The following is a 14,019-nucleotide window of genomic DNA, read 5'->3' as shown; positions in this document are numbered from 1 at the left end:
CCTCTCTTTCTTTTTCAGTCTTTCTAAGGCTCTCTTGCCCCTCTCTCTCCTTTAGTGTGTGAGCTGTGGTGATTTACGGTAATTATCCATCGTTGGGTCATCTATCAGGCCGGCCGTTGCTAGGAGATGGAAGCAGCTGCTGCTGGCTGTTGTCTTGTCAGGGACAGTGTATTCGTGAGTGTGTTTTATTTGTGTATGTGTGTGTGTGTGTGTGTTTCCTGGGATTTGGGTAGGGGCGTGCTCATGGATTTACGTGTATGTGTTTGTGTTAGTAGTTACTGGCAATGTGTGTGTGTGTGTGTTCAGGTGAAGTGCTCCATCCTGGTGTTAGGATTTGAAAGTGCAGGTGGTGCAGAAAAAAGGAGGAAGCAAAGTCAGTGGATGAAGGAAAGGATTAAGGGAAGGAGGGAGACTGGGGTGAGGGCAGGGTCAGAGGTTGAAAGGGGCCAGGTGAAATTTGAGGGTGTGTGTATGTGTTTGGGGGGGGGGTCTCAACAGGCACAGGTGTGTGTGATAGACAGGGGAGCTGTATGATAAATTTATCCAGGCAGATGGAAGTTGGTTGGAAGAAGTAGGGCCTTGGGGAGTAGTTTTAGTGGCTGTGAAAATTGATTGCAAGGTTGAGAGTGTGTGTGTGTGTGTGTGTGTGTGTGTGTGTGTGTGTGTGTGTGTGTGTGGAGGATGGAACGAGAGAGTCTATTTTCTATTGGCAGGTGATCACCCCACAGATGGGTGCTGGTTCAGATCTCTGCTGAGGGGCCTATTTTTCTTCATTTTTCAGTTGTAATCCATCGTAAACTATTGTGTTGATGCCGTTTCAGGTTTCATAATCAATGTGTGCCATTCATGTTCAAGCACCCCTTTTCCAAGCACACACACACACACACACACACACACACACACAGACACACATTGAAAGGTTAACGGCAAATATTATAGTCTTAAAACTGTGGTCAGTGAACATATGAAAGGGAGTTTTTAAAGACTGTGCAGGAGATTATCATCATAGATAAATTGGATCTTGGAACTTAAACAAGTACATTACTGAACATTTTAATTGCCAGAAAGCTATAATGCTCAGAGCCAAAAACTGAGAGAACACCAGTGGTAATTACAGTATGTTAAAGTAATTAGCATGTTAACATGAGAAGGAGTGTAAACTAAGGTGGAATTAAACAAATATATTATAAGCTTAAATTGCAAAAAATAAAACAATTCACTACTGTTTATGTTAAAACTGATAATTACACCAAATCCATAATTCAAAACTGATTACAAATATACATTTAAAAATAACAGAATCTTCAGACTGTGGACAGCCACAAATTCTGCTAATGAAACCATCTTTTCCACATTTTTCATCCCAGTAGTTTCACTGAAGTTTTATTTGTTTAAGCTGCTGGCAGATTTGTAAAAGGCATCTGGATGTAAGCCACATGTCCATATGAGCTGCGGTAACTGTAAATATAACCTCCACACTCAGCTCTTCATATCGGCCTAATTAGCACCAGTTAGCATTTGTCATTGTGTTTAGGGGTGAAGATTAGGAACACCTCTCAATTAATCTGCAATCAGCCTGTTTGTTAATTAGCTAACCTGTTCTGAGTGGCCTTCAGGGCACTTGTGTAATTAGCTAAGCTGCTGGGAAGTAGGTCTGCATGTTGACATTGACCTAAAGCGTACACACACACACGAAATACACACACAGACACACACACACACACAAGTGCATATATATTGTATAAGACACATAGTGCGGTAGATGTCTCCAGTCATGGTCAAGAGGGGCAAGAACCTCTGGCTCCCATTAAATTAGATGCAAACACAAACGCACCTTCTGTGCCGTCTGTGCGTTCAGGAAAAGCAAATGCTTAGACACACATGCAAACACACACACACACCCCTACCCGTTTCCAACATACTTTATTAACAGTTGCAAGCGTGCTATGCTCATCAGAATATACACATTTGCAAATTGTCATGCTCGCAGCGATACATTTACGTTGATGATTCCTCCCTGCACTCTACGGTAAACCTGCATCCCTCAAAAGCATTCTTAGAAAAGGCAAGAGGGGAAAAATACAAACTGTACTCCCCATGCACGTACACTCTTTTGAACATTTCATTCTTTTCAAGTGCAACAACATCCCCACTAAAATGAACAGGTTCTCCATTGCTGTGTCGAAGCACTTTTTTTCTTGCTCACTTCAAAGCCATTTGTTTACTCTGCTGCCTCCTGACATTGTCTGTGGTAATTAAAGGAGCGCACTGAAATTTATGGTTTAATTATACAGGCCTTGTTATGCAGAGAAGACCAGGATGGGCTGATATGCTCAATAAAAATAAATAAATTCCATACGGGTTTATTGAACCTGTGTTTGCATGGAGGGTACAATCGTTCCAGACAGCCCAGTGTGTGTATGTGTTATTGTGTTTATTTGTATGCATATGTGTGTATATTTATTTATGTATTGCCTCGCAGGACAGCAGCAGCAGCAGCTCAGTCCGCAGTGTGAGTGGGTGAGAATGAAATTTAAAAAACAAAGCCAGATGAATTGCAATCGATTGGTGCTGGTTCACCGTATTGATCCCCCAGCATGTTAAAGCCTGCTGTACTCCATGAAGAACACTCAGTCAGTCAGTGTGGGCTGCCCCCCTCCACCCCTGCAGCAACTAACACACAGTTGGATATACTGTAAATGTCTCATTGTGTTGTTACTGCATGCATGTGTAAAAAGCAGAGATGACAGAGCTGCAGCTCTAATGTGAGTGTGTGTGTGTGTGTGTGTGTGTGTTTTGGTTTTGTGCATGCACAGTAATGGAGAGTGATCTTGGCTGCGGCCCACAAGCTGCTTCTCTGAACTGATCTTTGAGTTGGGTATAAATAGCGCTTGCTCTATAAATAAAACAGCAGCACCTTTCACACTCACTCACTCTCTCTCTCTCTCTCTCTCACTCACACACACACTCAAACCTGCCAACATGCTGCTTCCATTCTACACCTGGCTATACACAATCATATGCACAAATACATCCACATACTATAGGCCTCCATCAATCCAAATACCATTCTCTAGAGGTCACATAGGAGGATGTCAGCGGGACACTGACGTATTTACAAGACCTGTGCTGGCTGAGCACTGACTGTCTCACCTCTGACTCCACCTTGCTTTACAGAACAACAATCTAGTCGGATGAAAGCCCCACATCAATTGATATTTCACACATTTTGGTATTTAGATGATGCTTCTTCTCAAAGCAGCATGCGGCGTGAGCAAGTAGCCCATAGCTATCTGTCAGAATTCCAAAAATAATTCGAACATAGCATTTGCTTAGAAACACATTAAAGCAGAACCCCTCTGTTCACAGGATAGTCTCTTCTAGACCACCACAAAGATTTTCTTTCTGTAAATGTCAAGATTTGGACCAAAACCTTAGTGGAACAGGCTGACATACAATCCAGATCTGGTAACCTTTTACCCTGCTGGCAGCCAGGGCAAAAACATACTAACAAACTGCTTTCTACAAGATCAGCACTGTGACTTTAAAAATCCTACTGGCCTACTGTAACTCAGCATGAGTGTGTTTCCAAGGGACCACCAGCACAAATGATCACTGAGAAGGCTGGTGGTTGACTCACTGAATATCTGCCAATAATACAGAATTTCACCACTAATCCTGTTTGCACAGCACTTATTCACATTCACACCACTTTCTGCGTCACTCCATTATGTAGCTATGTGTCTGAAGAAGAACACGTCCTATCCGCTGCTGTCTGCTGAGCTCAACTCAGGCTAGGAGTGTTTTGAAATGGGGTGGAAAGCAGGGTGAGAGATAAATTGGTACAGCGAGCGAGAATGCTGCAGCAGTTATTTAAGGCCCTGTAGGTGCTGCCTAGGCCATATGCTCCCATTATTCCGCTTGGGAGGGGCCCATGTGGGCGTGTGAGCAAATCTAGAGAGAGGAGGAGGAGCAGGGTGGGAGAAAATGAAACAGAGGGGGTGAAAGAGGGGAGTGAAAGGAAAAGGGTAGCTGAGGAATTATTTTAAGGAGAGCCCTGCTATCAAACATGGGAGGAATTCTTTCAATGGGATGCTGGGAGAATCCTGAGATGAGACGAAATTATCTTCTAAAGTAAATGATCGCGTTCACCTTCCCTATCCAGCTCTTTCACCGTCGTCGTTGCATAATTCATCTTGTCAAATTTTGAGGTGTGACAGAGTATAATTCATGAAGTCCTGAACTTTTCAGATTGATAGCTTCTCTTAAGTTAGGGTTTCTCAATCATTTTCATATGGAGCTGCACTTCATAAGGCTCTGTATGACAGACCTCCTCACACATTTTTGTGTTATTGCTTGTTGATTTTTTTAAACACACACACACACGCACACACACACACACACACACACACACACACACACAGATTTCCACAACTCAGGTGTCTTAAATACCAGACTGTAGCAGTAAGGATAAAATGTGATGACAAATGTAAAAAGTAAATAGTGGAACGAACTTTGGCCTTCTTCAAACTTTATTCTGTCAGCTGTAGGGCTGATTTTTCAAGAGATCTTTTCTTCTGCAGAGCTTAATATTTATTTGTTAGGAAAACAAGGCCCACATAGAGCTTTGCTGTTAGCCCTATATGTGCCTCTCTCGCCTGTTTCTCCCCCTCTCTCTTCTTCTCCCTATCTGTACAGTCTCTTGTCAAACTGAGGCCTGTGTTCCTGATCATGGCATTGCTTTCATGTTAGCCGCTTCACGGGGAAGCACATCCCAACATTCCCTCTGACACGCCGGCAGCAGCATTACCATAATTGGCTTTTCTACATGACGGGACAGAGGAAGTAATAATGTCATTTTATTTACAGCCCTCTTGTCCCGGTCCGAGAGCTATCACCCCCTCCCGCCTTCCCTCCCTCGCTCCATCCTCCTTCCTCACCACCATGCTCTTTTTCCTCTCTGCTCATGCACAGACATACACCCCCTCTCCTCCCCCTCCTCTTCTATCTCATCTCCCTCTCTCCTCGTGCAGGGCACGAGTCTCGTTCTGCCACGGCGTGTAGGTCAAGCGATAGCTTTTTGATCAGCTCCTGTCCAAAGCCATCAGGGTTGAGAGGCACGTAATGGAGAGCCGGGTGACAAACAGAATCTGGGGAAGGAATAAGACTGCCAGTTTCCTATTAGGGGACGGCCTAAACGGCCTGTGCACCAGCACCCCCACACACCCGCCTACCACCTACACCCCTACCATTCTGTGCCGCGAACCCACTCCTGTACTGCCTAAATCACATGAGTGAAGGGGCCCCTGATTGGACATTAGTACCGCAAATGACTGCCGTGATTGCCCCCTCTTCCCAAACTCACATCAAATAAATAAAGAAATGTGTGTAAATAAATAGAAGCAGGGGTGTTGGAGAAATGGTGGTGAGGGGAGGCTGACTGGTTTCATCCCCTGCTTTTTCCTCCCTCTCATTTCATCGCCCTTCTGCCTTTCTTATCTGGTTTGTTTGTCTTTGACAGCGGCCAAATGGTGAAGCTCTACAAGCCTGACATAGAGTTTTATTGATTTAACAACCAGCAAACTCTCAGCAAAGCAAAGGCAGAAGACAAAAAAAAAGGAAAGGGTGGAGAAAGATAAAGTTTTGAAAAGGAGTGATATGTTTCTACTTTACTTCTTGCCAAAATGCTGACGTGTGCACTGGTTGTATTTCATTTGGTATCATTTACAAAAATCAAGCCATACATAAAGTGAAGCCGTGTGTGAGGGAGAATGTTTTAGAGATGATCTGTAGTTAGGCCGATCATGTTATCCCATTGTGAGGCCCAGTGAGGCAGGATTTATAGGGCGTTCACCACAGTCTTTTCATTATAAAAACATCTTATCAAACTGTCTGTCTGTTGTGCACACACTCATCATAGCATTCTTTAATCTTTCTATATTAGGCACAAATCAGAATCAAGGGCACTTCATGAGTACTTTAGTATGGGTAGTCCTCCAAAGACTCTCTCATTTAAATAAGAATAATAATAAATTAGGTAGATGAGAACAAAACCGACGCTTGAGCTCTTTTAAAGCCCTTATATGGACTCAAATAAGGGTCTGTAGCCCAGATTATATTTGGTAGCCTAAGACATGAAAACCTTTGATAACACCTGCTTTACAGCACTATGAGTGTGTGTCAATCAATCTGTTCATTTTAAAATGACTCTTTATAACATCCAAACTGCTGAAACCCTTTTTAATCCTTAACCTGTTTTATAGTCCTTTTTTTACAGTACTGGTAGATCAGTGATACGCTGAGACACTAATTCTTGCTTCATTGGTGTGTGTTGTTGGTGATTGGCGGGCTTGATTGCTGCTGCTTCTGACAGTGAGTCTGCAGTGCTATCCTGGCCACGCTGCCGCCTGTCTCCTTGATGGCGGCACGTCCCCGAGCAAAAGTGACAGGCGCTTTGGCGCCCGTGCAGATGGCCCTGCTCACAGCCATCACCCACTCTGCAAACCAAACTGCCAGGGACGGCACGCCAGCCTTACCCCCTTCCCAAGTTAACCCCTTGCTGCTGGTGTTGCTCTGCATATGTGCGTCCAGCACAAGACAAGGAGCTTAGTCTGGTCACAAGTCAGAATCATGCATCTTCAAGTTGCAGTGGTTGAACAGACTGAGTTGATATGCAGCTCTATTTTTCTTTCCTCATGCTTCAGATTTGAGCATCCTGTCAAATAGATGCAGCATTTAAAAAGAGATAAAGATAATTTATTTCAGACTAACGTTGCCACATTTAATCAGTGATATTGTACATTTATGGTTTGTGAAACCATCCACTTTCTGCCTGTGATTTTTACAGATGTCTGTCTCTGCCAGTCTTTTGTCTGTGTGCTTTTGATATCTCCCTCTTTGTTGTTTCCATGACAACATGGCAGGACAGGCATTGATTGACAGGGATCGTCAAAGGGTTCCCTGGCGACCTACTCATCGTTCGAAGCCCCTCCCTGTTGCAGTCTGTGTGATATGTGCTTGCCAGAGATACATGCTGTTTGTCACACAGATGTATACTGGTGCTGTCTGTGTGTGTATGTGTGTGAGTATGTATATATTAAGCACTGCCAACTATTGGAGTTTAGCTATTTTTTAGCTCCAGCTGATGTGAGTGACTCATATAGGTAATTCCTACTGTATGTTTGTCCTGCTCATGTGGGCTTGTGAAGAGTGGATAGCTGTTCTGGTTTGTATATTAAATAATATGTATTGATAACCTCCTGTTCTGGAAGTGGTTTAGTGAGGGGGAAGGCTCTGTAACAGTAGACACTCTGCAGATGTGTTGTAGAGAGTACAGCACATAATGCTAATCTGCTGTGTTAGGGATTTTTGGGAGTTTTAGAAACTGTCTCAGTCTCAGTCTGTCAGTGGGATTGAAGCGCAGCCAGGTTCTCCTGTAGTGCTCTCATTTCACTGAAATCCTGTCAGGCGTTAGGGGAGTATGTTGCTCATTTAGAGAAGGGTGTATCAGTAGCACACAGTGAACTCAGACGTATAGGCAATCTTTTGGATGGTAGGTTCAGCTTTGCACTGTAAGAGCAAACATGTATGTGGCGCAGAGTGCGTGAAGTACACACAGGCATGTGTAGGTGAGCATGTGGGCAAATGCATGGGCATTTACCGAGGCACTCGCACGCACATCATCACAGAGTCACAGTTGATGGTGCAGCTGCCCCCCCCATCTCCTCTCAGGCAGCAGTAAATGGTGCCAGTGTATATATATCAGGTATTATGTCCACTTAGATTATGATGTGACAGGTTAGCGTGCCGTTTGAAGCTGACAGCACATCTGTTTCATCAGGAGAGACTGATACTGGCATCTAGGACACACATCTCACCATGCAGGAAGGAGATAAAGGAAGAAGCTAGGGGGCTGTCTTTCCTGTCTCCCTGCCTCTCTCACCCTCTCTCCCTCTCACTCTCTCATTTCTCCTTTTTCCTTTACAACCCCTCTCCCCACCCACCAAACCCACCACCTTCTGCTCACTTCTTTTCCCCCCCTCGTCATATTTTCGACTTGTTCTCACCCTAACCGCCTTTTGTCTCTCCTACTTTTTGTGTCCCCCTCAAAACACCCCCACCCCCACATAACTCAATATTTGATCAGGAATTTGCTTCCAGTGTTTTTTCTTTAAGTATTGTCCATGCCATTTTGGATCACAGAACATTAATAGATTTTGTAAATGTATAAAATGTCTGCCCCAGACTCATTGCTTCAAAGGCCATTGTGACACTCTCAATCAAGCACCATTGTTTTGCTAGTTCCTTCTTATTACCTCAAAATGAAAATGACCTTCAGCTCATCAGAGAGGTTCACAAGAAAGCCTGTGATATCTCCAAGCTGGCATTTTGTTTCTTTCCCTCCCCAGGCAGTTGCATAACCTGAACATGTGAGGAGCTGAACTTTATGAGCAAGAGGTAGTGCAGCTTGGGGAAGACAGAAAGAAAGAAAGGGGGAGCTGAACATGCAAGCATGCAGCTGGCTAACAAGGCCAAACAACCAGTCATTTCCTGGGGAACACAAGGCATATGTGGATGAATAGAGAGTTGGGAAGGAAAAGGACAACTGTCAGAAGCTCAGTGATTTATTTTTCCCTTGGAGGCCTTTTTTCACCACTGGCTTTCAGAGCCACGTGTTTGTAAAAAAAAAAACACACACACACACACACACACACACACACACACACAAACTCATGCATGTATGTATACAGACACATACATACAGTACATACACTTATACTGGATAAGAATACAAGCTGACACTTCCTATTATTCAGTATACATTCCATGTTATTTTGACAGGTGTCCTGTTAGTGTACTGTAAAGCTTTCATTTCACTGATCTGACCTCTTGCTCTCTCTTCTTTTCTCCCCTTTTGTGTCTTCTCCCTCTGCTCCAGCATACATGCCCGAGGATGAGCTTAAGGCAGACACTCACGATGAGGAAGAGCACCTACAGGATGACGGCCTCTCATTAGATGGCCAGGACAATGAGTTTCTGTGCAATGAGGAAGAAGAAGATGTGGATGGAGGCCAGCCACTTAGCTACAGAGACTCTCCACTCAGCAATGGCACCAACCCTGATGCTGGTTATGGGTCTCCGCTCAGCGATGCCAGTGACCGACTTACAGATTTCAAGAGCACCTCTTCCAGGGACGGTCAGGAGAGGGAAGGCACTGCTTTACCCTTCCGTTCCAACAACGGCCTGTCTTTCCAGGATAGCCTGGCACAGATGAAAGCCGTCTATGCAAACCTCATCTCAGATGCCTCTTGGTCCAGCATCACAATGGACTTCATGAAATCCAAGCCTGCTGTGACCAGCAGTGTCAATAGTGCCCTCAGCACTGCAGAACCCTCCTCAACTGCTTCTATCTCCACAACTACAACCACAAACAAGAGCAGTGGGGTTAGCATTGCTAGCAGTCATCATAATGGCAGGAGCTCCAGCACCACTGTCAACCACACAGGCAGCACAAGTGGCAGTACTAATGGCACAGCAGCTAGCTCTATTAGCAGCCACAGTGCAACCAGCAGCAGTGGGAGCAGCAGTGGTGGGGCTAGCAATGGTAGCGGTGTAGCCTATGATTGGCACCAGGCAGCACTTGCCAAAACTCTTCAGCAGACCCCCTACCACCTTTTACCAGAGCCCAGCCTCTTCAGCACAGTGCAACTCTACCGGCAGAACAACAAGCTGTATGGCTCTGTTTTCACTGGTGCGAGCAAATTTCGATGCAAAGACTGCAGTGCTGCCTATGATACACTGGTGGGTTTGACAGTCCACATGAATGAGACAGGCCACTATCGAGATGACAACAAGGACAAAGATGAGGATCAGGGAAAGCGATGGTCCAAACCACGCAAGCGATCCCTGATGGAGATGGAGGGGAAAGAGGATGCGCAAAAGGTGCTGAAGTGCATGTACTGTGGCCACTCATTCGAGTCTCTGCAAGATCTCAGTGTTCATATGATCAAGACCAAGCATTACCAGAAAGTGCCTCTTAAAGAACCAGTGCCAGCCTTGGCCACTAAACTGGTGCCCACTTCAGCTAAAAAACGAGCTATCCAAGACGCTATAGTCTCCCCTTGTTCCCCAGACTCTGTCCATGCTGGGAGTGGTGGTGGCACTGTATCGCTTGGTGATGCTGGCAAAGATACAAAAGCTGCAGCTAACCCCTATGTTACTCCAAACAACCGGTATGGTTACCAGAATGGTGCCAGCTACACATGGCAATTTGAAGCTCGTAAAGCCCAGATCCTCAAATGCATGGAGTGTGGGAGCTCTCATGATACATTGCAACAGCTGACTGCCCATATGATGGTTACAGGCCACTTTTTGAAGGTCACAAATTCTGCATCCAAGAAGGGCAAACAGCTTGTTTTTGATCCAGTGGTGGAAGAGAAGATTCAGTCTATCCCACTGCCACCAACCACCACCAGACTCCCTGTTCCCAGTAGTGTTAAGTCCCAACCTGTTTCCCCCGCCCTCTCCTCTGGTTCAGAGGAAAAGCGGGAAGCAGGTGAGGATGAAAAAGTTGATGGTGGTGAGCCAGCAGAGAAAAAAATTAAGGAGGAGAAAGATGACTCGGGTGAGAAATCTGAGACTGACGCCACATCATACAAATATCTTAGAGAAGAGGATCTAGAGGAAACACCCAAAGAAGGTTTAGATATTCTCAAATCCCTTGAGAACACAGTTTCCAGTGCCATCAGCAAGGCCCAGACAGGCACACCCACATGGGGTGGCTACCCTAGCATTCATGCTGCCTACCAGCTGCAGGGTGCCATGAAAAGCTCCACTACTGTTCTGCCCCCAACTGTCCAGAGTGTTCAGATGCAGCCCATGTTCAACAGTGGCCTTCGAGGCCTTGTGAGCGACCCCAACTCAGTCATCCACTCACCTAGGAGTCCTTCTTCTCCTACTCCACTTAGAAGCAATGTCACTGCCATGGAGGAGCTTGTTGAGAAAGTGACAGGGAAAGCTGCCATTGTGAAGAAAGAAAAGGAAGAGAAGATGGTGAGCCTGGAACGAAGCCGGCCCCCATCATTAGTAAAATCCCCTTCTCCTGCACTGAGAGACCAGAGAGAGCAATTAGCATCTCCAAATGACCTTTCAGTAGGTAAACTGTCTTGTATGAGAAGTAGCAGCCCAGGCAGTGTAGATTCAGAGCTCATTTGCAAGAAGGAGCCCAAAGAGAGCCTAGTAGATGGTCACAACAGTCATTCAAAGAACGGGTCAGAGACATGCCAGTCCCCAGTAATTAATGGCAACAGCCTTGGCATCATCACCGATCATTCACCAGAAAGTCCTTTCATCAACCCTCTCAGTGCACTCCAGTCAATCATGAACACACACCTGGGCAAGGCCTCCAAACCAGTAAGCCCAGCTGCAGACCCACTATCTATGCTGTACAAAATCAGCAACAGCATGATGGATAAGTCAGCCTTCAATCCAAGTCCTCAGGGCAAGCCAGCTGAGCCCATCAACCACTATCAATTGTATGAAAACAATGATCAGCCCATAGACCTGAGTAAAAATAAGTCCACCTCTAACAGCAACAATAACAATAACAACAACAATGGTGTGCTCTTGAGTAACAATAGTGTAAATGGTAACAAACCCCTCATTTCCCTCCCTGACACAGTCTCGTCTCCTCTGAGGGAGAATGCTCTGATGGACATTTCTGATATGGTAAAGAACCTCTCTGGCAGACTGACGCCCAAATCTTCAACTCCCTCCTCCATCTCAGAGAAGTCGGATGCTGATGGCAGTGCGTTTGAGGACGCCCTAGAGGACCTCTCCCCAGTGCAGAAGAGGAAGGGGAGGCAATCCAACTGGAATCCCCAGCACCTCCTCATCCTCCAGGCACAGTTTGCCTCCAGCCTGAGGGAGACCCCAGAGGGCCGCTATGCCATGACTGACCTGGGCCCTCAGGAACGGGTCCACATCTGTAAGTTCACAGGCCTCTCCATGACCACCATATCCCACTGGCTGGCTAATGTCAAGTACCAGCTGAGGCGAACTGGGGGCACCAAGTTTCTCAAGAACATGGACTCGTGCCAGCCTGTGTTCCTCTGTGGTGACTGTGCCTCACAGTTCAGGACTCCCTCCTCCTACATCAGCCACCTGGAGTCTCACCTGGGCTTCAGCTTGAAGGACCTGTCCAAACTGTCAGCTGAGCACCTACGGGAGCAGCAGGCTGCCTCAAAGGTGATCACAGACAAAATGACATTTGGCAGCCCCCTGTCAGTCTTGACCACGCCAGAGGACGACACAGGCTCTGTGTACCAGTGCAGACTTTGCAATCGAACATTCGTCAGCAAACATGCAGTCAAACTGCACCTCAGCAAGACCCACGGCAAGTCTCCAGAGGACCACCTGGTGTTTGTCACTGCTTTGGAGAAACTGGAGAAGCTAGACAAGATGGAGAAGGTTTAAACGGGGGCTCAAGCTGAGCGTAAAGACTGACAGCTGTGGAACTGACTAGAATTTCATTGCACTAAAAATAACATTATTCACAGTAACTGCACTGGGCCGAACTGAGCCGCCAGAAAAAAAATCAGTCTTACTATTTTTTGTTGTGATAACTGCCTGACTGGACCATGTCTTTTCATGTTGATTTGTTTTTGTTTTGCCAAGCTTTTTTTTTTTTACACTTATTTTGTAAAATATTTATATGCTGTTTGTCTGATCTGTGCATGTATTTTAGTGAATCAAGGTTAAACACAAGATTTTAATCTTTTCATTGCAAAAATACAACTACTGCTTCAGTGGTAAAAGTGGTGAGTGGAAAGAATAAGTGGGAGAGAAAACTGTATAATACTTGATATGAAGAAGGAGAAAATTAAATGTATACACCAAAAACAATGAAAGGATACTCTGAAAGAATGAAGTAGCACCTTAGATGGAATTTTGAATTTGTAAAGAGAACATGTTTTGAAATATCTTGCATTTGTCAAATTTAGATTTTAAAAGATCAAGGAGTATCATTCCCCCTTTCCTTTTTTTGGGTTCCTGTCACTGCAATATTATTAACGATGAATGGCCTGCTCATAAATCTGTCAGTGTAGTAGAAAAAACATCACACGAACATTTGGAAAAACTGAAATGCTGCTTTTGGTTACGAGTCAATCAGTGAACACGAATGGCCGTCAGTATGCAAGTTTGCTCAAAAAATCTTTTCCTTGTTGTGAAGTATCACCTTATAGCAATTTTCAGGTTGTATGGTTTCTCTTTCTGAATTGTGTCGCTTTATTCAACTGTAAAGAGAACAGTCCGTTACATGTAAATGACTAGCAGTGAAATGTCAGTACTCCATAAGACATATCTTACCATTTGAAACGGCTCGACATTCTTTGTATCTTAAGGTGTGTGCATTCTCTAACTTTTATATTGTCATTTTATATACAAAAATGAAGAAAAAAAATAAAATAAAATAAAAACAGATGGTGTATATAGATATATGCTGTAGAGCTACAAAATGTCCTTTTTTAAAGAAAATACAAGTTTAGCTTCTTTGGCTTGGTTTACAGAAATGATTTTAATTATACTTGCATCCAATTTGATGCATGAAATGGTGTGGAAAATAAATAAGCGATGCACAATGACTATACATTTCAATGTTTTATCGACAACAATGTAAAAAAAAAAACTTTTTAGCACCAATTAGTTTGTTTCGTTTCTTTCTCAATTGTAAAATAAACCCCAAAGCAGTTGTTAACAGTCATTGATATGTGGTTGTGTGTTCTTTTGTTATGGTGCTACACCACACCTAACATGTATAAACCTTAACTCTGTGGAATTTACACTGTGGCAAATTAAAGCAATCACATCAATATCACATTCTATCCCAGTGTAATAGGATTTTTTTTTATACTTACATATTGCTGGGGTGAGATTTAACAATGTCTTGTCTCACTACTGGTATTTATTTTGTGTTCTGTAATAGGCCTGCCTTTATATTTGCACAATATTAAGAGAAAA

The 14,019-nt window shown here is 44.4% G+C and overlaps 1 protein-coding gene across 2 annotated transcripts in view; it reads left to right on the top strand.

Annotated features, from left to right (window-relative positions):
• Positions 1 to 13,779, top strand: part of LOC109958500 (teashirt homolog 1) — a 35,315-nt gene extending 21,536 nt beyond the window's left edge. For both annotated transcript variants that reach the window (XM_020597197.1, XM_020597196.1), the window contains exon 3: positions 8,939 to 13,779. In XM_020597197.1, the coding sequence (XP_020452853.1) occupies positions 8,939 to 12,474 (3,536 nt within the window). In that variant the 3' untranslated portion in view covers positions 12,475 to 13,779. The remainder of the gene's footprint in view (positions 1 to 8,938) is intronic.
• Positions 13,780 to 14,019: the final 240 nt, after the last annotated feature.

This window comes from Monopterus albus, unplaced genomic scaffold (assembly GCF_001952655.1).
Source record: "Monopterus albus unplaced genomic scaffold, M_albus_1.0 scaffold33.1, whole genome shotgun sequence".
Taxonomy (NCBI): Eukaryota; Metazoa; Chordata; class Actinopteri; order Synbranchiformes; family Synbranchidae; genus Monopterus; species Monopterus albus.
The sequence above is the reverse complement of the archived record's forward strand: the minus strand, read 5'-3'. Positions and strand labels throughout refer to the sequence as shown.